A 26,534-nucleotide genomic window follows, 5' to 3' on the forward strand; every position below is an offset into this window, starting at 1 on the left:
TAAAACTATAATAAAATAGAATACTAGTCGTATAATTCATAAAAGGAAAACAACATTAATTCCTAAATTTAATATTGAATTTAAATTACTAATAAGTTAAATAGATTACTAGTCGTAAATAGATTACTAATACTTTAATATGGAATTTAATATTTAATTTCAAATAAGTTTCTAAATTAATTCCTACATCCATTATAACTATTTGGAGATCTTTTCAAATTCAACGTGTGTCATTAGTTACACCCCCTCATAACACAAAAACTTATAAATAGGGGGTAGGTTTGGAATCCGACAAAATACAATAAATCAGATTTTAAGTTATATTAGATAACTTGCTTAGTTGGATCATAGTCATCGGGTATTATTTGAAAAAATTGGGTATTTTAAATAGAAAACTAAAGGAAAGAGTTGTAGGTGATTTAAAATGAATTTTATGGGTCTAAGCTCAATTTACTATAAATAAAACTGGTCGAAGTCTTAGGCCCCAAAGCATGGAAAACTCTGCACAAATTGATCAGAAATCAAACACTCTAGCCCTAAACAAAAACAGAGTTCAGAAACCATCAGCAAGTCGAGCTAGGAATATTGAAGCCAAAACCGATTACCCAACGAGATTGAATTGCAATATTAGCTAAAGTTTACCAGTAATGTAAATTCATTTATTCTTGTTAACATTTCGGTTCTTGGTTTTGTTCGAGTTGGCCTCGATGAGCTATATGGCTGTCGATAAAAAATAAATAAATAAATATAACGGATTAAAGGTAAGAAAAAATGAATTTCAAGGGGAAAACACAAAATAATAAATAAATAAATAAACATTAATCAAAGAACCTGTTTGAAGTAAGGCACAAGGAGAAAATTGAAAGTAATGATTAAAATTTAAAGGAAAATTGAATGTAATGATTGAAAGTAAGGTACTCAATCTTAAGGAGCCAAGTCATACTTAAATTTAAATTAAATATAGGAGCACTTTGTAGTGTTGAAACCATCAAAAGATGTTACATTAAAACTCAGTGGAACAGTTAGGTTGCACGAAACCTGGGCAAACCATCGATGAATCTTGTCATGGAAAGGAATCACCAAGTCAATACGGTAATGGTGAGTAGCATTGGGAAGCACATGTTCCTCAAACAGTAGAGGCTTCCACCCTTGAATAAGGGCATTCTGAAAAATAGTTGTGTTCTTGGGGTCTTGGTGAATGGATGTCCACCTATCGATCAAAGTCACAAGACCAAATCTCTCATTGTGATAGTATGCAATGACTTGGGTGTCACTCCACTCAAAGTCGATTTTCTGGTTAGGGTTTGTGAGAGTGATGTTGAGGAGGAGATTGTAGGAGAAAGTATGGTTGATTTCGGTATAATTATTGAATCGATTAAGATAAGCACCGTTGACGCTGAATTTGGGATTTGTATACCCTGTCATTCTCTTTGGGATAAAAAACCAGGTATAAGCACCAGCAACGAACAACAGGCACAACAATGTGATGCATATCTTCTCGCAACGATGGCCTGTATTCCTGACGTCTGAACTTTCAGCTGCAAACATGGCTAAGAAAAGGCAACAAATAGTTGGAGAAATTAATGCACACAAAGACTACAATTCTAACGTTAATTTATAGCATTCCCCATTCCAAAACCTTCTTAAAAGAGGAGTTGATCAATCCAAAACATTTTCGGGGAGAAGGAGTGGCAAGTTTATTAGGATTTGGATTGCCGTATTATCATAGGAGTAGAAGAATAATCCCTAAAAATGAGGAAATAAAATAATTGTTTATGTATAATTATTAAATTTGTTTTGTGTCCTTTCTTCTTCTTCTTCTAACGTATACGTATATATATTGACGTTATCTTTTGTTTTCTAGAAACTTGAGATTTATCTTTTCACTTGCTAATTGGCATTTTTTATTTTTTATTTTACTTCAATTTAAAAATATATAAAAATAAAATAAAAATAGAGGAATGTGGGTGTAGTGGTAGTGGAGAGAGAGGAATATGGGTGGAGTGGGCAGTAACTTAGAAAATTCGTTGGATTTTTTTTTTTTTTTTTTTGTAATTTAGAAAATAAGTTTTTTACTTACTTTTACCATCATTATATTAGATTATGATGATCTGATTTTTTGTTAAGCATTGGCATTTTCAGGGTTTTTGAATGTTTCACCGTTGGAAGCTTCTGCCTTATATATAGAGATATAGATAATCAGTAAGAGAGAACCGTCTTCCTCAACCAAATCCTTAACACTTAATCACGCAGAACAAGCATGGATTATTGTAGATTTTGCCACATTCAAGAATTTGGCCGCAGATCATCCTTTTCACAAGGAGAGTTTTACAATGACTTTGCTGTTTCGCAAGCGGGTTGGTGATTCGCAAGGCGAACGATAACCATTATCGTTTTCAGTTCACAAATGAAGAAGATATGAGGGGGTGCTGGCTTTGGAACCATGGCCGTCAACCCAAAATTTACTGATTTTGGAGACGATAATTTTCCCAACTCTATAACAGAACCAAGTAAGATCATGCTATAATGTATTCCTTTCACCCATTAAGAGAAAAGTATACCATCCCCCAACGCCCCTGATACCTTGCTCAGACTAATTCTAGGCCTAACCTAACATCACATCCTAACATACTTGAGATAAAGAAAGAAGAAAAATGCAGTTCGTAATAGCAAAATAAAATTTGTCGAAGTCTTAGCCCCCAAAACATGGAAACCTCCGCACAAGTTGACCAGAAATCAAACACTCTATAGCCCGAAACAATGGTGCATACAAATAGGAAAGCAGAGTTCAGAAACCATCAGCAAGTCGAGCTAGGATTGAAGCCAAAACAGATTACCCAACGAGATTGAATTGCAATAATAGCTAAAGTTTACCAGTAATGTTAACAGAGAAATGAAACACTGCAATACCAAATAACGTAGTAACAGAAAAACAATTCTTTTTGTCCGATTAACCATTACCCGTTAGATGAAAACAAATATAAAGGACGAGGATGTGTGTAACTTTGTGTGTTTTACTGTGTGTCCCTTGCGCGGGACTCTTAGTGCCCATTTGGCATTTGTTATTTGGGGTGATAAGTGGATTTTTAAAAAATTTGGGAAGCTAGTTAAGTTCACAAAAGTAGAAACAAGAAGGGTTTTATCATAATCAACTTGAAGCCTCCTCTAGAAACATGCGTTTAAGAAGGGGCTTACCTCATCTTTGAAATTAAAATATTAGGAAAAATGAATAAATCAAAACCAAATGGAGAAAAATTAACACCAAGGATTATCTTCGACTAATTGGAAAAAGTAAACATAACTATAGTAATTGAGCAACCTATCAGCAAGGAAAAGACTTTGAAGTTGAAATTGCACATGGCAAGAAAGAACAATTCCTCAAGTAGCATTGACATATATCACCTTTGCGCTCTAACCTGCAATGACAGCTCTGAATGAAACAAAGCTTGAAATATGGACACATACATCAACCAATGATGCTATCCCTTCGAGCTCTAACCGGCGATGACACCTCTAACTGAAACAAAGCTTGAAATATGGACACATTCATCAACCAATGATGGTATCCCTTCGAGCTCTAACTGGCAATGACACCTCTGAGTGAAACAAAGCTTGAAATATGGACACATTCATCAACCAATGACGGTATCCCTTCGAGCCCTAACCAGTGATGACACCTCTGAGTGAAACAAAGCTCGGAATATGGACGCATTCATCAACCAAAGATGGTATTCCATCAACTTCAATGGTCACAACACTCCTTGTTCCAGGAGTATAAGCCTGCAAGTGAGACCCATTTAAAAGCAAGACTTGCCCGTCCTCTGTAAACTTCAATACTCGAGAAAAAGATGGAGAACCAAGTGTGTCGCTGCTAATTTCAAGCTCTTTGGTCCAAGACTCATGAATGCCATAATCCTTCATCAGCCAAACAGTGATATTACTTCTTGAGCGAGATCGAACAGTTACAGAGAGGGAACCATTCAAGACTCCAAGCGTAAATTGAGTGTCTAGGAAATCTAAACAATTTGCCGGTAGCTGTAAATCCAAATCATAAGGCGGTAGTGATAACTGCTGGAAACACTCGCTTTCAACATCAAAGGCACATATCAAAGTAGAACTATTCCCATACTGACCAACCCAATGAAGAAATCCATTAACACAAACCCCATACGGTTGAAACCGAGAGGAAGGGAATACAGAAACATTCCCAATGCTTCTCCAAATCCTGGACCCAACGGTCAAAACCAATACTTCATATTCATGAGATTTACCGCTTGAAGACAGATACAGAACAACTTTATAGGCATTGCTGATGGGACTATACCCAAACCCACAATAATATGGATTATCAATTCTCTCACGCTCACAATAGGCGATAGTAAGGGGCGACAATGATAGTGTTGGAAGAGCTAAAGACTCACTAGTTATGGGATTGGATATGTAAAAACAGCGGTGGTTCAATTCGTATATGCAGAGCAAACCATTGCAAGAACCCAAAATTCCCACACGAGGGTTCTGGACATTAGGATCTTTATACAGCTTGAGTGTGAAATCGTTGGGGCTTGAGACCTTACTGAGGTCAACCAATAAGTAGCCCTCTGATTTGGGGTTTATGGGGCCACCGCTTAAGCCATGGAACAAAAAGGAAGAGGGTGTTCGTGAAAATAGGTCTTTGGTAAAGTGGGGGTCTGAGAGCGAATGGCGCCAAGACTTGCACACACACTGACATTGGATGAGGGTTTTGATTGGGACTTTGCAGAAGATATGCACTGTTATGTGGTCTGGCAATTGCAGGATGTAGGGTTTATTATCATGTTCTTCTTTCTCAGTGTTGGTTTTCTCCATGGCTACAGGTACAGCCATGTATGTTTGCTGCAACAGAATCACTGCAGACTCTGAAATGAAGGTTCATCTGTATTAAACTTTCAACATGTACCAAATCCACCATATAATGAGAGTGAAAATGGAGACTCATTTACCCAACAATTTTTTTCTTTTGTTAAATCCAACAACAATGAGGAAAAAGAAATGCATTCTAAGTCAGAATTTTCATAAGAAAGCATCAACCCACCATGAGAAAACAAAGCCATGAATCCAAACCCACCATTCTTATCAGAAAAAAGAGCTCCCAAAATTAAATACCCAGAATAAGATGCACCATATAAAAATAAAATAAAAATGAAACCCAGAAAACAAAGACAATCTGGAAGAACCTACAGTACCTGATGTGCCGACAAATGGAGCTGAGGAACCTCTGGTGGTTACTTTTTCTTTTTCTGCTTGAATGAAAGCTCTTTCTAGCTAGTAGCTTCAACGGGAACGGAAGAGGGCGTTAAAAGATGCTGCCTCTCAACTTTAAAACGTTCGTTAGCTCTAACTTCCTCCGCTACGACAGCCGGCTCCTTTCACTCAAGTTCGAATCTCATTTTTATAAATTATACTCAAGTTCGAATTAATTTAGACTAATTCGGTTGCGAATGTGTTACCCACTGTTGTGCTGAGGTGTTTGTGTTGCGAGAAAATTGAAACCTCGTGGCCATTTTGATAACGAGGCAAAACTTTGATGGTGTAAAATGTACTCCTAGAAATTAAGTAGTTGTCTTATGTTCTTTTGAATGAAGGGTTTTTCCCCACCACTTAACATAGATGTAAGTTTTTGAGAAATTACGTCTATGAACGGAAATGGGATTTTAAATGTTTTTCATTTTCAAAAATACTGAGAACATTTTAAAACCAGAATTGGTTGGTGTTTTAAAACAAGAATCTGTGAAGGCCAGCCCCATGTCAAAGTGCTTAAATATCACTTTCCAAGTTTTCAAAGTTGTCAATGCTTCTTCAAGGAAAAGAATTTTGCCAGGAAACAAAAATAGCTTCTAAAATTTAATACCACACAGGTTTTCAGATAAATAAATAAAGTTGAAAATAGAAGTTAAATTTCCAAATTCTAGTTTCTTTTTCCCCAAATGCGTAAATTAGTCAATATTTATCTCTCCTGAATGCTTTCATAACTCAGCAACCGCCATGATCAAAGACAAGACTTTCACTTGAATTTGACTCTACAATTTGTCAAATACATCTAAATTCTCAAAAACAACATTACATTCCAGTATGGTTAGTGGTTGCCATCACAAGATACATTTTTTTTCTTTTAATGAAGAACAGCAGATACATAATTTTATTACAAACAAAATAAATAAATAAATATACATTGTATACAATTACACCTAGCATACTAAACTATATACATTTTTCCTTTTGGTTGAAGGAACCTGCTAGTACAATCTATCTTCTTCCAAGTGCCTGACCGAAAATCTACCTTGGACGGAAATCATTTACTTAAGTGGGTGATGCAGAAAGTAGAAAGTCTGGTTGTAGTCTCTGCAGCAGTATCCCACAGAAGGGGCACAATGGTTTTAAGGATACTTCTAGCATAGATGATGATGTGGTCAAAGATTTGAAATTAAAAGGATAACCAGGGATTGCAAAGAGAGTCTCTGGTGCCAGTTTGAAAGCTCGTCTATGACAACATATGCAAAACCATGTAGGAGTAGTAGGGCAAACCACCATAGAAATGGCACACCTAACCAGTTTGTGTCCCCTGCCTTGACAGAAGGCAACTTCGGGAGATTCAAATGGAACTGATGCAGAACAATAGCTGCACTTCTCCGCTGCCAAGTATTTACTGGACTGGAGCCTGTTGTTTGAGGAGGAATACATAGCCATACTGATATAAGTATGTATCAATTATAGCGAAAAGACAAAGTTGCAAACCTAAAAGCCACTTTACCCAATGACAAGGCAAGATAAAGGTCAAAAGCTACAGGAACATAGCATTGTCAATTATAAAAGCAGGCAAACAAAAGAGGGCAAAAGAGACATCCATGTTGAAACAACAAAAAAACTCGCATTTATTTGAATTTAAGAATTTCTTAAATTATTTATTGTCAGCCACAGTAGTAGGGTAAACCTTTTTGTATCATGCAAAATTTAGAACGAGTGTCAGAATAAGCATGTTTTTTAACCCCTTGTATGTATGTATATAAGTGCAGCATGCAAGGTTTCCAGTAAAACTCCCATTATGTCATTTGTACCAGCCTTCTGAGTCCTAATTTTACAAATAATTTGCAACGATCATGCAGGTTACTCAAACTAAAATGGAGTTCTACGTTGTTAAGAAAACTCTTCCCATGTGAACCCTAATACTTTTGGAACTTTTTGTTGATTGCTTCACTTCTATTACAATATGTATTTATACAATCATCAGACTATTCCCACCATTTGCAAACCAAGAATTAACACCCCAACATCCTCCCAATGACCTTAACTACCAACCCATTACGAGCTGATGCTGGCACATCACGAGGAATATTACACAATTACCTGAAAAGGCAATTGTAACATATAGCCAAAGGCTAATGAACATACCCAAACTGTTGAATTCCAGCAGCCAACTTCAACAGCCAGAGACGTTCAAAACTTTACCATAAATAACAAATTTAACATTAAATGAAATACGGAGTCTTTTAAGAATCAGATTAAGTAGCGACTCTGCATTTTTTTTTTAGGGTCCCACTCCAAGGTTGACTTCTCTACGCAGAACAAATAAACACGTAATTTTCTCTACACCAAGCCTCAGAGAAGTATATTTCATGCAGTTATTTTTTATGTCAAAATGGCAAGACAGAACAATGCATGGTCCTCGACGACTAAAGTGACAGGAGTCTAATCATATCACTAAAGCAGGTAACAGTTATGCATGACAAAGGATAAAAAATCAGGGTGTACCTCCCCTCTTGCTTTCCAACTTCGGATGCAAGGACCTTTAGCTGATCCTGCATATGATCACGATTAAGCTCAACCCACTGCTCCATTTGCGCTAGTCCAACAGGAAACCAATTTCCAGATGGAGAATTTGCAGCTGAAGCAGGCATCAGACTTATAAATGCAGAAAATGTAAATCCCACAAGCCTCTCACGGAGTTCTCTTTCACTGGCCAAAAGCAGATTAATCCACAAAGACCGCTGCTCTTCTTCAGCACAGTGTACTCCTTCCAAGTTTAGCAGTTTACTGTTTATTTCATCAGCCTTCATCTCCGATAGCATTATGCGTCTACAGATTATATTGAGGAGGTGTAGTTGGCGAGAAGTGAATTTTGAAAAACTTCGGGAGACACACAACAAAACCTCTTCAGCAGGAAGTCCCACATGAGATCCCACATAGGAAATAGAGAGCCACTTAATCAGTACCTGTTCTACGTAGTCTGATTTAGAATGGTTAAACGCCAAAAATGCTGTTACAATATCCCAAACAACAAGAGGCTTCTCTTGAGTTTCATACTGCTTTAAAGACCATAAAAAGTTAGACTCCCAATAAACCAATTCCTTCTCAGGAAAACCATGAATAGCTTCAGTGTCAAAATCAGGGGAATTGTTTGACAAGACATTGACTTGCTGCCCACCGATCCAAAAAAACTCAACAATGGCCTTTTGAGTCCTGAGAGCGTTCCCCAACATGTAAATTGATCAAGAATTATAGAAGCAAAATAAAATAATAAAATAATAAAAATCAATAACACAACTTTATATTTGGTTGCTTTTGTTATTTTCTATAGGAAATTGCATAACATTCTTTTATGCATTCTTCTGCTTCCTGCAATGACTATGACTTATACAGTTGACGTTGGATATGCATTCTTTTTGTGCTTCTTTGGTTCTTGCAGTTTGATTCATTCTCATATGTGGAAAAAATTAATTATAAAAATAATAAAAATAAAAATAAAACTCACATATTTTTATCTCTTTTCATTTCCTCCATTATGTTTCTATGAAAGCTATTGGGTTCTGTTTTTATATTTTCTTCCTCCCCTGCATTTATAACCAATTTGGTCAGGTGCTTTGGTTTTTTTAAAAAAATATTTTCCTTATCCTTTTCATTCCATCTTTAAGGTTCAGTTCACTACTATATAAAATGTTTAACCACTCTCAAAATTTATGCAGGCCGCTAAGCATGGATCTTATAAAGCAATCTAGTTTGCATAAAAGCTATCTCACCTTCCCTCGTACATTGGATTTAATTTATCCACATCAGGATTACGAACCTGCCATTTTCAAGTACAGATATTTTAGTTGACGTCTGTAACCATATTAGAATAACTACAAAGTATTAATGGATATTGGAAAAAGAACATGAATAGCACCAGTAATGAGCATGAGGTGTATTAGAAGCAAAATGAGTAAGAGATGAATAGGGTGAAAGAAAATATCAGACCCAAGCAATCACAAGATTTCCAGGGGACACTGCCAGACCGAAGCAAGAAACAAATCCATCTGGAAACTGCAACAAGATTTTAAAATTATGTTTCACTAGAAGGAAAACATTATAGTGGAAAATAGAAACATTAAATAAGGAGACTTATAGGGTAAGAATGTACATCAGTTGAGCTTCTCAGACGAGGAGTATTTGAAGGAACAGATACTTCACAGAGGGAACTTCCACTTAAAATCCAACAGCGTACAACATTATCCTAGTATCATTTTAAAAGTATTGTTGCCAACTGAATAATGTATAAGATATGTTCAACCGAAAGTCCAAATACTCACATACCTGGCTGCAGCTGTGCAAAGATTTCCCATCAAACGCCCAAGCTAATCCTGTAACCTGGTCAGGTCCTCGACGCGTGAATACCCAGCAGTATATAATATAAGATTTTGACAAAGAAAAAGAGACTTACGGTCTGGTTATGCGCATCATATGGGCCAATTTTGTCAATTTTTTTGCTAGAGATATCACATATCCACAATTCAAAAGAGCCAGATCCTTTTCCTACTGCTAAGTGCATTTTGTGCGGAGACTTAGCAGGCACAATGACTGAAAGTACTGAAACTGGGACAAAATCCACAGTTGCAACCTATTTAAAAGTTCAAAAATAAAAGCACATTTAATAATATAATAAAATAACATGCAGAGTGATTAAAAAAGACAAGAAAAATAAAGATCCACCTCCTTTAATAGGGAAAAGGAAGTGTGAGTGGGTTCTGATGACTTCAGTAATATTTCATTATATGCCAGCCAGATCCTCACACTGAAAAGATAAGGAGGTGCAAAATGAGTACAGAAAAACATAGAAAACAAAATAACAAAACACAAAACAAGAAGCCCACAATCTAATCTTGAACAGATAAAAATAAATAAATTAACTTTTATGTGACCCATCAGATATCAGATCAATCCTGGACACAATTTTTGCACATAATTCAGGCAGGAGAACTACTGCTAGTATGTTGAAACAAAATCAACTTGACAAAAAATGACACTATAAAGGCAAGTAGCATTTTGCTTAACACTATTCAAAGAACCTTGTTTCTGTATTACAGAAAACACTCTTCTCTAAATAGAAACAGAAAATTTCATATAAGAGCTACAAGAATGAAACTTATTATGATGCCTGCATACCTAACTCACCTCCCATCAGAACTCGCTGTAGCCAACAAAACTTGAGGACTTGAAGAATCAGAATCAAGCAAAGCCCAACTAATTGCTGTGATCCATGAATCGTGTGCCTGAAAGATCCCAATGAGCACCACAGAAGCCGGAACCCTGCTTTGATCAACAGAGTAGCACTCTGGCACAGGCATTCTCCATAATGAAACTTTCCCAGACTTCCCTCCAACTGCAAGTACAGAGATTGCTGCCCCATCTTGAGGAACTGAAGAGATTTTGGGTACTGACTGCAGCATTGGTGACCAGGAAACTACAAGTGATGATAGCATTGCACTGCGAGAAGCATATTGATCTGCAGTTATAGAAGGGACTGTGCAATTTTCTGGCATCTTCCTGAAAGATTTTACTTTAGATTTTGAAGCACGGACATTCTGATTTGAATTCTTTTCTTTCCACAGGTCAGAATCAATCTCAAGCTCTATTTCATGCTCCTAATATGAGTAGAGTCAGAAAGACTGTCAGTCAGGGCTCAGGGCATAAATCAAGTGAACTGCCACTTGATAGATGAGAGGACTTACATTTCCATAGCACCGCTTCAATGAAAAAGCTGGTACCTCCCCGAAATTAATACTCATGAGATAATCATAAAGCTTGGTTGATATATCCTCAACCTAAGCAATAAGCATAACCAGTTCAGTAATATTAAATACTGCATTTTTTCCAACATCAACCAGTTCTTTAAACTGTGGATATTATATACCTCTACCCATTCAGCACAAAAATCGCAAAATGGCGGACGGTAAAGCTTGACGAATCCTTGCCTGGTGCAGACAGCCAGCAAGCAGCCTGCATTTGGAGCAAGCCCAACTGGGGACCATGAAATCGATCGGACACAGGGTTCATCCCGTGATAAAACGGTGGGCAGCATGCAACCAGATAATAACTCTGCAAAAATAGAAAAGATTTTTTTACCAAAAAGAAGATAATATTCCAATAACAACCCAGTTACACTGTGGTTGAAAACTTGAGATTCAGATTGTTAACAATGGAAATGGAAATAGATATTTTATTTGAAAATATCAAATTATGATATTCCAAATAAGACCCAATTACAAATTATGATATCATAATTGAGATATACCAAACTATGGTGTATGTACCTTGTCTATCAATGAAACCAATTGAAAAGGGTTGCCTTTTTTGGATGGTTATGAGGCCTCTCGGTCCAAATGGCAGTTTAGCCGGGTTCTGAGAATTCAGGAAAACACTCAAACAGGGAAGCGTAGCATATCAATAATGAAACCAAATTGTTCATGTTGTGAAATTACAACAACAAAAAAAGGCAAAAAATTTAAAAAGTGAAGGCAAGTGAAGTGAGAGCGGTGAAGAATAGAGTACCAGAATGGTTACGAGGTGGCCGGAAGCAACGGCGATGAGGTTCTCGTCGGACCAAGCAATGGCGTTGGGGAAGGAGGGAGAATCGACGAGCACAGCGGCCTGGAAACGCGACGCTGCGTTTTGGGTTTCGATTTGGGAATTGGAGGGAAAGTAAGACATGCCGGTTGGTTTGGGATCGAATCTCAAATTTGGGTTTACTTCTTCAAGAGATGACAGAACCCTAGTTCGAGTCTCAAAGGTAACTGAGATTTATTTCTTCTTTTTTCTGTTGTTTTGGTGGGCATGAGATTTATCAGTTTCACACTAGTAAACAACAAATCCCACACCCTACAAGGCAACAAACTACATGTCGCTTACCATATCACAGTCCAGATAGGCCTCAAACTAGAGCATGACCAAACCAATTCGATTCGGTTTGGTTACTTCCTTTCAAAAGAAATTAAAAGAAATCAAGTAGACAATTTTGTACTGTCAATTAAATAATAGTTGAAAAACTTCATTTTTATTTTTTAGGAGTTTTCTTATTGAAAGGGTCGATAATATATTAAACCCACACACTCGAACCCAAGATCTTGTCTATGGGAGCAATTGCTTCAAACCATTATACTAATGTGTCCTTCGTAGTTGAGAAACTTCTTAACCTTGAAGATAAGAGATATAACATCAAATTGGAATGGCTTATAGATTTTAGTTTTTTGCATTAAATGGTTCGTATTAGTAAATGGTGATGGCCAATAAGAAGATACCATGTGTTAAAAAAAAAACCTAATATATAACTTTATCGTCAAGTAGGATTTGGGCCCTCCAACACACATATGCCTGACTAAACAAATGGGCTTGAAAACTGCCAAAGACGACTTCCGCCGCAGAAGCAAAAATAAACAAGCTCTCATGAAGAAAATAGACATGAAAATTAAAATCATATTGCAGGACCGAGAGAACAGAATATTTGAAATTGCTGGTAAGGTCAGTGCATTACAGTGGGGTACCACAGCTACAATCACAAAATCGAATCCCTACAAGAGTAAACTCATCATATGTAAGTTTTGTATTAGACAAATGTTCTTGTCGAAGACGCCATTGCCTGCTCTTTGCATTATCCTATTGCTTGGTAGGATCAGTAGAGATATCAAATCCAGGTGGGATGAAAACAACATCGTCCCACGTTGATGTAGAACCTTCCTGCAATATTTCATTGTTACTTTGGCTATACAAGTCAAAACTGACACTAAGTAATTGCCTAGAAGATAGAGGAAACCAAATGAAAGTTTACAATAATCGAGAAATAAGCAAAGGAATTGTACAATGTTTGGTCAATAATTTATTAACAATAAATAATTTTTTTTTGGAAAAAAAGTGCCCACCTTCATCCCCTTTATTACTTCTTCAAGAACAGCAACCTACAGTATAAAATCAAAATAAGTAAACAGAAAGAAATTTTCTACTGCATAGTCAATAGCGATCCTCGAAACCCATACCTGAACATCCCCAGGTCTGAAGGCAGGATTTAATTGATTCTGCTCGCGAGAAGCTCTTGATAGTGAACTTTCCAAGTCCTCCTAGAAGATTAGCAAGGATAAGCGATATTGCAATTTGCATGCCAAGACGAGCTAGAATAATGCATATCTCAAGGTTAATATTTTAACTAACCTTCCTGAAAAACACTGGACGATAGCTCTTGCTTTGGCTTCTAAGAATCAAGCTCCTTGACTAACAAAATGTTTAAACAGTTCCACAATTAGTATGGGAAATTTATGCAAGAAGTCTGTAATGAAAGAAATGTCCAAAAAATCTTTAAGCCAGACAAAATTCGAGCAAGCCAGGTTGACTGAAGCAGAAACGACATAAGCTGCCACAAAAACTAAAGCAGCTAGGTGTATTGTGGACAATAATAAGAATTGAATAACAAACCTTCTCCTAGTATGGTCCACAGAAGAAACTTAAGAGCTAATACCTGATGCTTTCTCTTTATTTTTCTTATACTTCCATGTATCCAAAGGAATGTACATTGTTTTCTACATTTTCAACTTTAGTTCCCTCTATTGAAAAGAAACAAAATTTTCAAAAATTTTAAACCAAATTCTCCAAGACCCAAAAGTAGGAATCTGTTGGCCAATGAAAAGGATAAACAAAATTGACTGCTCTTTTGATTGAGAACAAACCAATTCTTTTCATCAAAAAACAAACAAACCAATTCTTGCAAGTAGAAAACCTTATTACACTCTCTGCAAGATCCAAAGGAGAGAGATAACGCAGTCTATCCGGCACTTGGGCAATGAAAAAGCAGAAACTGAATCTGCATTTTTATCTTGTCTCTGACCGGTTTTGTTATTTTCTCAGCCAAACTTCAAAAGATACTAAACCTAAGAAATCAAACTTTCAAAGCTCTTTGCAAAACCACCTCAACCTCAACACTTCTAGCTCCATCTTGACCCTTCTCCTATTTCACCCCCCAACAACAAATGATTTCTCACAATCTCTACCCTTTTACAATATCAACTTACCTGAAAATAGTTTGATGTCAATGTGCATATTCCCCTAGATTTAAACAGAAAGAGATTGATAGTACAACAAAAAATTTCATTGGGTACTTCAACTGGATGTTGTGACACTACAATCTGGTTCTCAAGTTGATTTTAGGTTGAAATTATCATGCTTTAAGGCTTTTCATTCATTATTGGGCATTTATTTTAATCATGGTCACTACATGCTCAGTTTCATTTGGGTTCATACAAAATGAATGACGGATAAAATTACACTGCAATAAGTGATACCTTTTAAACTGCATGGTGGCAAAGTGATTATATGGTTGTGAACACACATGCCTCAACTCAAACTGCTTGATATTTCATTTTCAAAAACCACAAACGGTTGGCTACAATTGATCTTATTTATAGACTGTTTAAGACGAGGTTTATAATGTACCTAATAATTCAATAACTGACTTCAAACCCAAGAAAGACATCTCAAACTCTTAGAACTCCTAGAAATTTCTACTCCCAATATAATTAGTAAAAATATATTGATGCTAAGGAATTTTGTTCCAGAACCACCCTTGTAAACAAAAATCTCTAAAACTTATAAACTAATGACTCATTTGGAAAACTAATTTATTCTGACTGCCTAGGACAGAACCTATGAAATCCTAAGAGCTATCATCACACGAGGCCTTATGTATAAAAATCCTGAAGTGGACAAAACTAGAATTACAGAGAAGCAGCAGCTAGATTAACCACCATGATCAAGAAACAATAGGTTATGACATAAGCTAGCATTCAGCGACCTTTCTGTATACTTTTTTTGTTAAAAAAATTTAAAAGAGACCAGTAGTCAACTCTCATCTTATTGAGAAAAGTTGAGCACTTTAATGCATGTAGAATCATAATTGGATTTTTTATATTCTCACATGGAGAATGTGTGATCAAATTAGTGTAGACACACGGATGAATAACCTACAAAAAGGGAACAACGTGGGAGAAAACTGCAGGCCTCACAACTCTGCAGTATATGACTAATTCAAATTGAGAAAATCCAAGAGAAGAACCTGGAAAACAGGGACCCCAGAAAAGCCATCATCATCAGAAGTTCCAACCTTTTCCTTCTCCTACAAAAAGGGAACACAAAATAATCATTGTTAATATAAAACTTGCATATGACGAGAGATGAATAAGTGAGACATCATACACAGTCCACAGACTCTGTGCGCTCTGAGGATGAGCAGGAGGGGGGACTGCGTGGGGGCCACAAGGGGGGAGGGGAGGAGGGTAAGAGAGAGAGACATATCATTTTCTGGCTGAAGAGGAGTACCATAAAAGCATTGAGCTTATTTCTTTAAGAAACCAAGTTTGAATCCCAGCTTTTTTGGCAAATTTCTCAAAACCAATGCCAGTCACACCCTACTAATAAACTGAAGCCTATTAACATGTGTATGTTAATCACGTTATCTGTTGGGGTACACTAACACAGTGCTTGGTTTCTAAACCTGTATTTTGAAAAGGATGAGAATGCTGAAGTTCAAATACATACAGTTACGTGACAGCCTGTTAAGAAACTAACACTGTTATGGCATCCTGGCCTATCCTGTATCAAGTCAAATGTGATATAGATAAAGCATGGGGTAGCAGACTACACTTATTTTTTTCTTGGTGTTCCTGGATGAATTTGTTATGGTTATGTTCACATAAGCAGCTTTCAGTGTCTTGAAAAAATTCAATTCCGAAAAATAACAAGTCTATATAATTATTGTTCCAATGCCAACAACTGACGGACCTTAAGGGCGTTCTTGACTTGAGAATACTCAGGAATCAACCTGAAGGCTACCCCATCAACCTTGAGCTGAAAAACCTGCAAACCAAAACCCATTAATCTCCACCAATCTTTAACCTTCCCATTCACAATTAAAGGGTGCCAAAATAAATAAACAAAATCTAATCAAGTTATTCACATTCCCACCTTATTTAAAGCCACGGCCACCACTTTAGACCCGCTTCGCATTCCGGGGTCCATAATTCTGATATGCTCAAGAAGTGCCTCTGCATCTTCTTTCTTGAAACAAAACAATCCAAGAGACTTTCCACTTGAAGCACCCGAAACCAACACGAATTCCTCAGCGGCATTACTGAGAGCATAAACAGGCACTCCAGCAAGCCGCTCTTCGATTGCCTCGGTAGACATGGCGGCTTTGGACCCATTACCAGGGGAATTGGTGGTCTGGGTTTTGTTATTTACCGCAATTCGGGCCCAAACTGGGGTTTTCCCAGAAGAATGTTCGGGAACAGAGCTTGACAACCCAGTATGGAATACATGCTTTGCTTGGTTTTGGAGGTTGGCGAAGGTGGACTCGAGTTGGGTTTTGAGGGAAGAAGGGTTGGGGTTGAAGACAGGAAAGTGAGAGAGGTGGTGCAGGAAACCAGAGCAATGATTTTGGATGTTGGTGAAGGCTTGTTGGAGGCTGAGTTCGAGGGGATTGTGTTTGGGTGGTGAGGAAATTTTTGGGTTTTTGGAGTTCCCCAAGTTCATTTTCTCCAGAAAATCGATTCACAGAGCAGAATAACTCGATGAGTGAGCAGGCTTGAAGAGCGAGTGAAGGGAAACACGAGGGTTTATTCAACAAGGGGTTTTGGATTGTTCTTTTTCTTTTTCTTTTTCTTTTTTTTTCCGTCATTCTTTATTCTTTAATAAAGTATATTTATTTAAGAAAAAAAATTTAGTAAGGGTTAATTTCTTCATTTTTTGGGTCAAATAGTAAGGGTTAATTTCAGTTTAACTCAGAAAAAAAATTATTTCAGTTTAACTGCATCTTAGTATTTTGTTTTCAAATTTTAGTATTTAACCCAACCTTGGGTAGCCCTATGATTGTGGGGTACTTGCGTTTGTATTTGCTCTACAGGTTGTAAGCTTGATTCCGCACGGGATCAAACCAAGATTTAAGTGAGGGACAGTGGCGGTGGGTTGCTGTGTTAGTCTTCCTGGAGTTTAGACCACACGGGTGAGTCCAATGGGCCCTGTTGTGGGGTGATTCTGTTAGACAGACGTTATCTGCAAGTTTAAATTCAAAGTCGTTATCTATTTTGGATGAGAAGTCCTAGTTTGCCTTGACTTAGTTTAATTGTTTTGCGATATGATTATCTTTTTTATTTTCAAATGTATAGATTGATTCCTATGTAAATAAGGATTTTCATGTAATCGTTTGTAACTATTAACTTTGAAATATCAATATAAATAGCTGCACCATTATGTTGATGATATGCAAAGTTCACCACTCTTCTCTTCAACACAAGGTCTAAAATATCGAGAGTTTCGGAAATATCGGTGGTCCAAAAACACGGATATATCGATGGAAATATCGAGGAAATAAAAATTGAATAAAAATCACGGAAATTGTGAGAAAAATTTGAAATTTTTTTATTGAAACTTTAGAGGATGTTTACTTAGTCAATTGTCTATTATTTTATCACAAAAAATTGGAAGGAAATGCATGGCATGGTTGGGGTTGAGTGATTTAAGTTGATTATGTAGCGACTTGACAAACACTGTGTCTTTAGAAAATATGTAGTAATTAGTGAAAGAAAATTAAACACACCATAATTTTTTAGTTATAATAATTTACTACAATATATTACACTTGATACATATTGCCGATAATATCGACATTTAATACCTTGATGTTGTCTTTGGGTTTTTGCCCACCTATTTCATTATTTAAAAAAGAAAAAAAAGAAAAAAAAAATGGTGATGTTGTCTAATCAATAGAATTGAATTGAGCCCAATTGACTTTACTGTTTGCGCATTTTAGCGGACAACTTCTTGTTCAACTAAAATATGCCATGCACTGACTTCACATTTCTTAACCTCTTCCTTTCCTTTGTTTTGAAGTTGTAGAAAAACAAACATATACGTGCCCAGGGACGGACCCTGGATTTGAAAATAACATGGGCTAAATTCAATGGCGAAGTTAGGAATATTTGTAGGAGTATGCTAAATGTTGAAACGAATCCAATGATTGATATATATTTTTAGATTGTGTTTAATGGATACCTTTTTTTTTGGGGTAAATTATAAGCTCTTGTTTGTTACCGAAAAAAATTATAAGCCCTCTTTTTCCAATATATATATTTTCTTAGAACATTTTTTTTATTCTACTGACATTTGAAACAGACATAAATCTTGGAATTATTTATAATATTGTTGAAATATTTGGAAGGGATTGAAGGGAAACAAAGAAAAAAAAAACATAGGAAAGCTACACATGTATTGGGAAATATTTAGAAGGAATTGAAGTAAAAATAAAATAAAAATACATAACTCATCCCAACACACACATCCTTTTCTTTATTCTATTTCCTCATCTCCCCTTTTTTATTCTATTTCTTCTCTCTCTCTCTCTCTCTCTTTCCGATTGTTTATCATCTCCCCCTCTATTTTTTTTAATTCTTTTTCCTCTTCTCTCTCTCTCTCTCTCTCTCTCTCTCTCTCTCTCTCTCTCTCTCTCTCTCTCTCTCTCTCTCTCTCTCTCTCTCTCTCTCTCTCTCTCTCTCTCTCTCTCTCTCTCTCTCTCTCTCTCTCTCTCTCTTTATTCTTCTTCCTCTCTTCCTTTTTCTTTCTTTCTCTTCCTCTCTGTTCTTTCTTCGTCCTCAGTTCTTTCTTCTTGTCATCCGGCCGAGAAACCCAAGGAAAAGAAAAGAAAATGAAGAATTAGGGCTCGATTTTCATTTTCTCTTCTTGTCTTTCTCTCGGAATCCAATCGGAGCTCTAGATTCGCTGTCTATTCAATCTAATTCAGTAAACTCGTGTAAGATCTTCTATCTCTCTTCTACAGGTTCTTGTAAGATCTTTGTCAACTCGTGTTTGCTTGCCTCAGGTTTATTCAAGGTATGCTATTTCATATTGCGATATTATCGATAATATCGATAATATTGCGATATATTGCCCAAATATTACATGAACGGAAAGGAAATTATCGTTCCCGATATTATCACAATAATATCGACAAAAATATCGATATATTGACGATAATTAAGTGGATATGTGCTAAAATATCTCCACCTCAAAAAAACGATATTATCGGCGAAATATCGCCGATAATATCGATATTTAATACCTTGCTTCAGCATACTATTGTTTTACATGGTATCAGGCCTTTAGTCTCACAACTTGATCCATAATTTCAATTCTTTTGTTTCTTTCTAAACACACAATTGTCTTCCATGACTAATCCCACTTCCAACACTGATCGAGATAACACTTCTCCTGCTCCCACCATACTTCCATTTGCCACTGCGACCTCCATGCCCATTGTCATCAACATCAAATTGGATCGATCTAATTATCCACTCTGGCTAGCACAGATCGTTCCCATCCTGAGAAGTCGAGACCTCATGGGGTTTGATGACGGTACCTGTGTCTGTCCACCACCCACTCTTGCTAGAGGCACTACGGCTAATCCTGCATACTATACCAGGATTCAACAAGATTAGATGATCCTCAGTTGGATCAATAGTTCCCTTACACCATCTGTGTTGTCTACTGTATCCAAAAATCAGAATGCTCGCACATCCTGGCAAGCATTAGAGAGAAGATATGCCTCTACGTCCCAGAATAGGATCTTTCATTTGCGAAATGAATTATTCAGAACCATGAAAGGTGATTCGTGTGTCAATGACTACCTCGATCAAATGAATGCCATTGCCAACAACTTGGCTCTTGCTAGAAAGCCAATCAATGATGATGAACTTGTTCAAATCATTATGAACAGCCTTGGTCCAATTTATGATATGATTGTTAGTGCAATTCAAGCGAATGATACACCTATCACTTATGATACTCTTGAAGCTCTTCTCTTGACGACTGAACATCAGATGGAGGAGCAAGTTGTTACGATGTCGGAGAAGGGACCATCAGCTTTTGTTGCTACTCGTGGACGCGGTGGTTTCCGTCCTCAAAACTTTGGACATGGTGTTGCTTCCCCCACTCGTGGAGGCTTTCCAAACCAGCTTCTCATGGTACTTTTTCAACTCAGTGTACTACCAATTTTGGGGAGTCTTCAGCATCAGCTACTCCAAGAATTGTTTGCTAAATATTTGGCAAGTCTGGCAATCCAGCTGTCGATTGTTTCCAGCATGTGAATGTGGCTTACGAAGGAAGAATTCCAGCCAAACGTCTCACTGCCATGGCCTCATCTCCCACCACCATCTCTCGCCAATCCAATTGAACTTGGCTTCTCAACACTGGTGCAAATGCACATATTACTCCGATTTTGCAAAACATTATCAATCCCAATGAGTATACTGGTAATGAACAGGTTGGCGGTGTAGGTAATACTGGTTTGCATATTTCTCATTTTGGTTCTTCCATTGCTAACACTGATTCTTGCAAGTTTTCTCTTAATGACATCCTACATTGTCTATCAGCTTCTACCAATTTAATCTATGTCCATAGATTTACCTTAGACAACCATTGCTATATTCTAATTTTTCCTGATTGCTTTGTTGTAAAGAACCTCAAGACTCGTTAGACGCTGTTCCAAGGGAGATGTGAGAATGGATTATATCCATTTGATCTTGGTGGTGAACTCTCCAATAAATCTTTTTCAGCTTTCGTAGGCACTCGAGTTTCTACAAAGAAGTGGCACTATCGTCTTGGTCATTCAGCTAGTTCCGTTGTTAGGTTTTTAATTTCCAATAAACAAGTACCACTTAGTGGTACCTCTGATGTAAGCTTTTGTCAGTGCTATCCATTAGGCAAAAGTACAAAATTGTCGCTCAGTTTGTCTAGATCAATTTCACATTCTCCACTAGAGCTTGTACACTCCGATGTTTGGAGTTTTCCAATAAATTCGGTCCAAGGTTACTGCTACTATCTCTTGTTTGCTGATGACTTTTCAAGATACTCCTAGATCTTTCCCATGAAACACAAACATGAAGTGTTTGATCTTTTTATCCGTTTTAAGAAATATGTTGAGAAAATGTAAAACATTCCAATAAAAGTTTTACAATGTGATGAAGGGGGAGAGTACACTAAGCATGCATTTTAAAATTATCTTGTTGATCATGGTATTGTCCAAAGGTTTTCATGTCCTAAGCATCCTGAGCAGAATGGTTTAGCCGAAAGAAAACATAGGCATCTTGTTGAAACTGATATTGTTCTTCTGTCTGATGCTTCTGTTCCTAATACCTATTAGTTTGATGTTTTTCATACTACCATATATTTAATTAATCGCTTACCAACTAGAGTTTTGTCAAATAAGTTTCCTTTTCAAACATTGTTTCTTAGGTCTCCTAGTTATGATATGTTCAAAACTTTTGGATGTCTTTGCTTTCCCTGGCTAATGTCGTATACCACTAATAAACTTCAACACAAATCCAAACCATGTGTCTTTTTAGGTTATTCGCTGAATCATCAAGGATATAAGTGCTTGGATCTGTCCACGAGAAGAATTTATGTGTCTAGTCATGTCCTATTCGATTAGGACAATTTTCCATTCAAGGATCTCACATCTTCTAAAGGGAGTGGCTTCAAGTCAGGTAATTGTAATCCATAAGATTTACTTGTTTTTCCTGAGTCTACTAACATGGTTGTTCTCTAAGGAATTCATGTGCCACCACCACTAAATAATCCTATCCTCACACCAATTACTCAACATACCCAACCTCCAACAGTTCCAAATATTTCTCCTCCCATGTAAGAATCAGTGCCCAATAATCAAAGTGATAATCATGTGTTTGATGGTGGTGTTTCCTCTTATGTTGCTGCTAAACCTTCACAATCTTCTTCTCCACCACATCAGCGTATGGTAACAAGGTCCCAGCTTGGGATAAGTAAGCCAAATCCCAAATATGCCATGACTGCTATTATGGATGTTCAATATACTGAACCTTCTTGTTTCAGTCAAGCCGTGAAACAAGAAGAATTGAGGCATGCCATGAGTCTAAAATTTAGTGCTTTGCAACATAATGGAACTTGTGTTAGATATTTCATGAAATGAAATCAATAGAACAACAACACCATGAATCACATTAGAATAAGCCAATAAACTTAATAACAAATCAAGAACACTAACCTGGATTAGAAAAAGAAGACATGAAGGTCTGCTGGAGCCGTCTTCTATTCTTTGCAATACCAAATGCTAATATCTCAATAGGGCAGATAATATCTTAGCGTGTAATTATAAGAATAGGGACTAGCCCTTTTATATTGATAACAAAACCCTAACTTTCCTATTATATTTTAGGGATTGCTAATCTTATGCCATAATTCATGAATATCTTACAATATAAGAAGGCCCATATAGCTTTATACATATTGGACTCCAATACATAAGGTCCAACAAGCTATGTGAAATATATGTATTATAATTAATACTCAATTTTCTTCCAACATTCTCCCACTGAGTATAATTACAATACATATCATAGCTTGTCAATCCAGTAGTAAAAGTGATCACTGAATCCTAAAGTAATAAGCTTCCTTCTCAAGCAAATGTCTATGTCAAATCATAGTGCAGAACCTAAGGACACACAAGACAAGTCAATTTAGTCTTGGTTTCCAGAAATTACATACACGAGACTTAACATCACAATGTTGCAGATATTATGACATAATGAGTGTGAACCACAAGGTTTTCCACTCCCACATATTAGTCCTATCAATAAGTTCTGAGAATTTCTAAATGCCTCAAGGAAGTCAATATTCTCAGAACAACAATAGTGTTTCAATCATCTCAGCTAGAGAGATTGAAACCAATAAGACAGTATAAACGAGACTTAACATCACAATGTTGCAGATATTGTGACATAATGAGTGTAAACCATAAGGTTTTCCACTCCCACATATTAGTCCTATCAATAAGTTCTAAGAATTTCTAAATGCCTCAAGGAAGTCAATATTCTCATAACAACAATAGTGTTTCAATCATCTTAGCTAGAGAGATTAAAACCAATAAGACAGTATAAACGAAAGCTGTCTTCTATAAAGATTCTTAATAGAAATCAAATACTGTATCAAAATCATTGCTAAAACAAAAGGACAATGCAGTACTTTATTCATAAGTCAAAAAGAAATGACAAAATACATAAAGTTTTGACTTACTCCCACAGATAAAAAGAATCAAAATTTCCATGAACTCCCATTGTTGCTACATGTATTTTGAACACTCTCACTGGTAATGTCTTTGTAAGAGGATCAGCCACCATGGATTCAGTACCAATGTGTATTACATCAATTACTTGTTCCTTGACCTTGTCTCTGACTAGTAAATATTTGATCTCCATCAATCGAGAAGCTGGAGTTCTCTTGTTGTTTCTAGGGAAGAAAACAACGGCTTGGTTGTCACAATATATCTTTAATGGCCTTGCAATAGAGTCCACAATCCTGACATTTGTAATGAAATTCTTAATCCAAACTGCTTGTTTAGTGGCCTCAAAACAGCCTATGAACTCTGCTTCCATAGTTGATGTAGCTACAACAGTTTGTTTGGCACTTTTCCATGAAACAGAACCACCAGCAAGAACAAAAACATAACATGCTGTAGATTTTCTGTCATCTGTGCAACTAGCCAAATCCGAATCTGTATAGGCTACTATCTCAAGCTTCTCCACCTTGCTATAAATCAGCATATGTGACTTAGTCCCTTGCAAATAACTCAACACCTTCTTGGCAGCCACCCAATGAGGTTCTCTAGGATTTGCTTGAAATCTTCCAAGCACACTCACAATAAAAGCTAAATAAGGTCTTGTGCATACTTGTGCATACATTATGCTTTCAACCAATGAAGCATAAGGTCTGAGTTTCATTTGCTCATTCTCGAAATCATTTGCAGGAGATTGACTTTTATTCAACTTGTCACCCTTTCCTATAGGAAGTTCTACTTTTGAGCATTTCTCCATCTTAAATCATTTAAGCACCTTTTCAATATAGGATTTTTGAGATAGCCCCAAAAGACATCTTGATCTGTCTCTCAGAATTTCTATACCTAAAACAAAATGAGCTTCTCCCATATCTTTCATGTCAAAACTTTTAGAAAGCAATTCCTTGGTACTTTTAAGCAATTGAAAATCTGAGCTTGCAAGCAAAATATCATCTGCATAAAGTACAAGGAAAATGAATTTGGAACCACTCACTTTTAAGTAGATGCACTCATCGAACTTGTTTTCTGCAAAGCCAAAAGTAGTGATGACTTTATCAAATTTGAGGTACCAATGCCTTGATGCCTGCTTTAAACCATAGATTGACTTATTTAACCTGAAAACCATGCTTTCCATCCCCCTTTCAACAAATCCTGGAGGTTGCTGCATAAAAATTTCCTTATGTAAATCACCATTTAGGAAAGCAGTCCTTACATCCATCTGGTGGAGCTCTAAATTGAAGTGTGCTGTGAGAGCCATAATTATTCTAAAGGAATCCTTGGAGGAAACTAGAGAGGAGGTCTCTGTGTACTCAAAACCTTCTCTTTGTGTGAAACCTTCTGCCACGAGTCTAGCTTTCAGCCTCTCAATTTGCCCCTTAGAATCTCTCTTGGTTTTGTAAACCCATTTGCATCCAATAGGTTTAGCATTTGAACTTGGTTGCACGAGTGTCCAAACATGGTTTTTGTCCATAGATTTTAACTCTTCCTTCATAGCTTCATTCCACAAGACTGCTTGTTCACTTCGCATAGCCTGAGCATAAGTAAGGGGATCTTCATCCAGTTCAATTCCAGAATCTGACTCTTGCAAACAGACAACATAGTCTTCAGGTATAGCAAGCTTGTGTGACCTTTGGGATCTTCGCACAGGTTCTGGTTCATTAGGTTGAATGACATGATCAACTTGTTCTTCATTTCTTGGTGTTGTGTCAACTCCTGTTTCTGGCTGATTTTTCATGGTGTCCACACTAGGATAAAAAAAATATGTGGAGATAGCTGCTGATCAGGCATCAAATCAGTCTCAACCTTTTCTGACTCCTTAAATTTTATCTCAATTGCTTCGAGGAAATTCTTAGCCTTATCACAAACTGGAATCCCCCATCTCACAGCCGAGGTCATAGCCCTCCTCATGACATTTAATGCCATCCTATTCGATTTTTCCCATTTCTCATGCTTGGTCCTCTGCGCTGTTGTGCTAGCTTCAGTAAGTGCAGCAGGTTCATCCTCTCGAATAGCAAGATCATAGTCCATGAGCCCCAACAATATCTCAATGTCTTGTTTCCAGCTTTTGTAGTTGCTCCCAGTCAATGTCTCAGTGCTTGAGAAATTCATGGAAGTCATTCCCAGAGCTGGATTACAAAAGAGCAACAAACTGGATTTTTAATTACTTACAAATCACAGCAGTTTAGAGTACATTAGTTTATGCTGTAACTTGAAAATGCATAGGCTCAATAAGTTTCAGCTTTGGCCATGTTTGTACCATATCTGACCCTCCACTCATCCAGTGACACGTGGACCAGAGAAACTCCCCAAGTGCCCAAGGCTCCGAACAATCAGCATCGGCTACCGATGATATTGTCTCAAAGCAACAAACGGTCGCTACAGGCCCAACATAGTCTACAATCGATATCCCCTACCGATTCTGCAGAATCAACCTCGAAGCACCCGCTCGAAATATCTATGGACTCGTGTCAACCTCATAAGGCCCTCCCACGAGTCCCACATCGAAATTAAGTACTAAGAGCATACAAAATACCCTCTATAAATAAGCCCCTTCACTACAATACAGGGGTAAGACTTTTCAGCTTGACTTTTATATTAATATCTTGTCAAACAGCAAAAGCTCTTAGAAAACAATCTTACTTTGACATCAGAGAGTCTTAGGCTGGTTCCACACCGGTTCCATAGACCTTATGAGTCTCGGCTTCCTTCTATTCAGGATCAGCATCCAAGGACAGGAAGAATCCGCATCCAACGCTCAATCGATCTCTCGATCGTCCACATCACTTGTAAGTTGCACTCATCTCTATCTAATCAGTTTTAGCGCCAACAGGCCAAGAAACTACCATATGCATTAAATTGCATAGCCAAAACATAAAATACTTGCAATGATATATTAACAACGCCTTTAGGCAAGAAGAAATATAAGACACAAGTATCGCATGAATTGCAACACACTAATTCATAGTTGGATCAAGCAGTAATAACACCTTTAGGCAAGATTAGTACAACTCATCATAACTCATGAATTAATTTTCTGGCTTGTTCAGAATAATCTCTTGTAGAATAAGTGTGA

General features: G+C 37.0%; 4 protein-coding genes and 1 pseudogene across 5 annotated transcripts; all 5 read right to left on the minus strand.

The window, feature by feature from the left end:
• Positions 1-3,187: 3,187 nt before the first annotated feature.
• LOC110744698 (F-box protein At3g07870-like) lies at positions 3,188-5,593 on the minus strand. 2 transcript variants are annotated; one of them, XM_021944686.2, is made up of 2 exons: positions 5,223-5,593; positions 3,188-4,886 (listed from the first exon to the last, which is right to left on the minus strand). In XM_021944686.2, exon 2 carries the CDS (start codon positions 4,861-4,863, stop codon positions 3,661-3,663), a length of 1,203 nt encoding a protein of 400 aa, XP_021800378.2. In that variant the 5' UTR covers positions 4,864-4,886; positions 5,223-5,593; the 3' UTR covers positions 3,188-3,660. The 2 variants fall into 2 exon arrangements, with proteins under 2 accessions (XP_021800378.2, XP_021800377.2); XM_021944685.2 differs by having other exon boundaries at positions 3,191-4,895; positions 5,223-5,592.
• Positions 5,594-6,119: 526 nt separating this feature from the next.
• On the minus strand, positions 6,120-12,237 carry LOC110773731 (Transducin/WD40 repeat-like superfamily protein). The gene is made up of 13 exons (XM_021978253.2): positions 11,839-12,237; positions 11,601-11,688; positions 11,201-11,385; positions 11,019-11,111; positions 10,462-10,931; positions 10,000-10,081; positions 9,731-9,907; positions 9,604-9,657; positions 9,431-9,523; positions 9,268-9,333; positions 9,051-9,097; positions 7,786-8,493; positions 6,120-6,694 (listed from the first exon to the last, which is right to left on the minus strand). Exons 1-13 carry the CDS (start codon positions 11,995-11,997, stop codon positions 6,337-6,339), a joined length of 2,580 nt encoding a protein of 859 aa, XP_021833945.2. The 5' UTR covers positions 11,998-12,237; the 3' UTR covers positions 6,120-6,336.
• A 502-nt stretch (positions 12,238-12,739) lies between these two features.
• TIC22-III (Tic22-like family protein) lies at positions 12,740-16,968 on the minus strand. Its single transcript, XM_021978263.2, has 7 exons — positions 16,291-16,968; positions 16,108-16,182; positions 15,383-15,442; positions 13,489-13,548; positions 13,317-13,397; positions 13,203-13,238; positions 12,740-13,020 (listed from the first exon to the last, which is right to left on the minus strand). Exons 1-7 carry the CDS (start codon positions 16,855-16,857, stop codon positions 12,940-12,942), a joined length of 960 nt encoding a protein of 319 aa, XP_021833955.1. The 5' UTR covers positions 16,858-16,968; the 3' UTR covers positions 12,740-12,939.
• A 6,452-nt stretch (positions 16,969-23,420) lies between these two features.
• On the minus strand, positions 23,421-24,221 carry LOC148297403 (secreted RxLR effector protein 161 pseudogene; annotated as a pseudogene).
• Positions 24,222-25,192: 971 nt separating this feature from the next.
• Positions 25,193-25,579, minus strand: LOC110773733 (uncharacterized). The gene has a single exon (XM_021978256.2). It carries the CDS (start codon positions 25,577-25,579, stop codon positions 25,193-25,195), a length of 387 nt encoding a protein of 128 aa, XP_021833948.2.
• Positions 25,580-26,534: the final 955 nt, after the last annotated feature.

Source organism: Prunus avium, chromosome 1 (genome assembly GCF_965620075.1).
Source record: "Prunus avium chromosome 1, drPruAviu1.hap1.1, whole genome shotgun sequence".
Taxonomy (NCBI): domain Eukaryota; kingdom Viridiplantae; phylum Streptophyta; class Magnoliopsida; order Rosales; family Rosaceae; genus Prunus; species Prunus avium.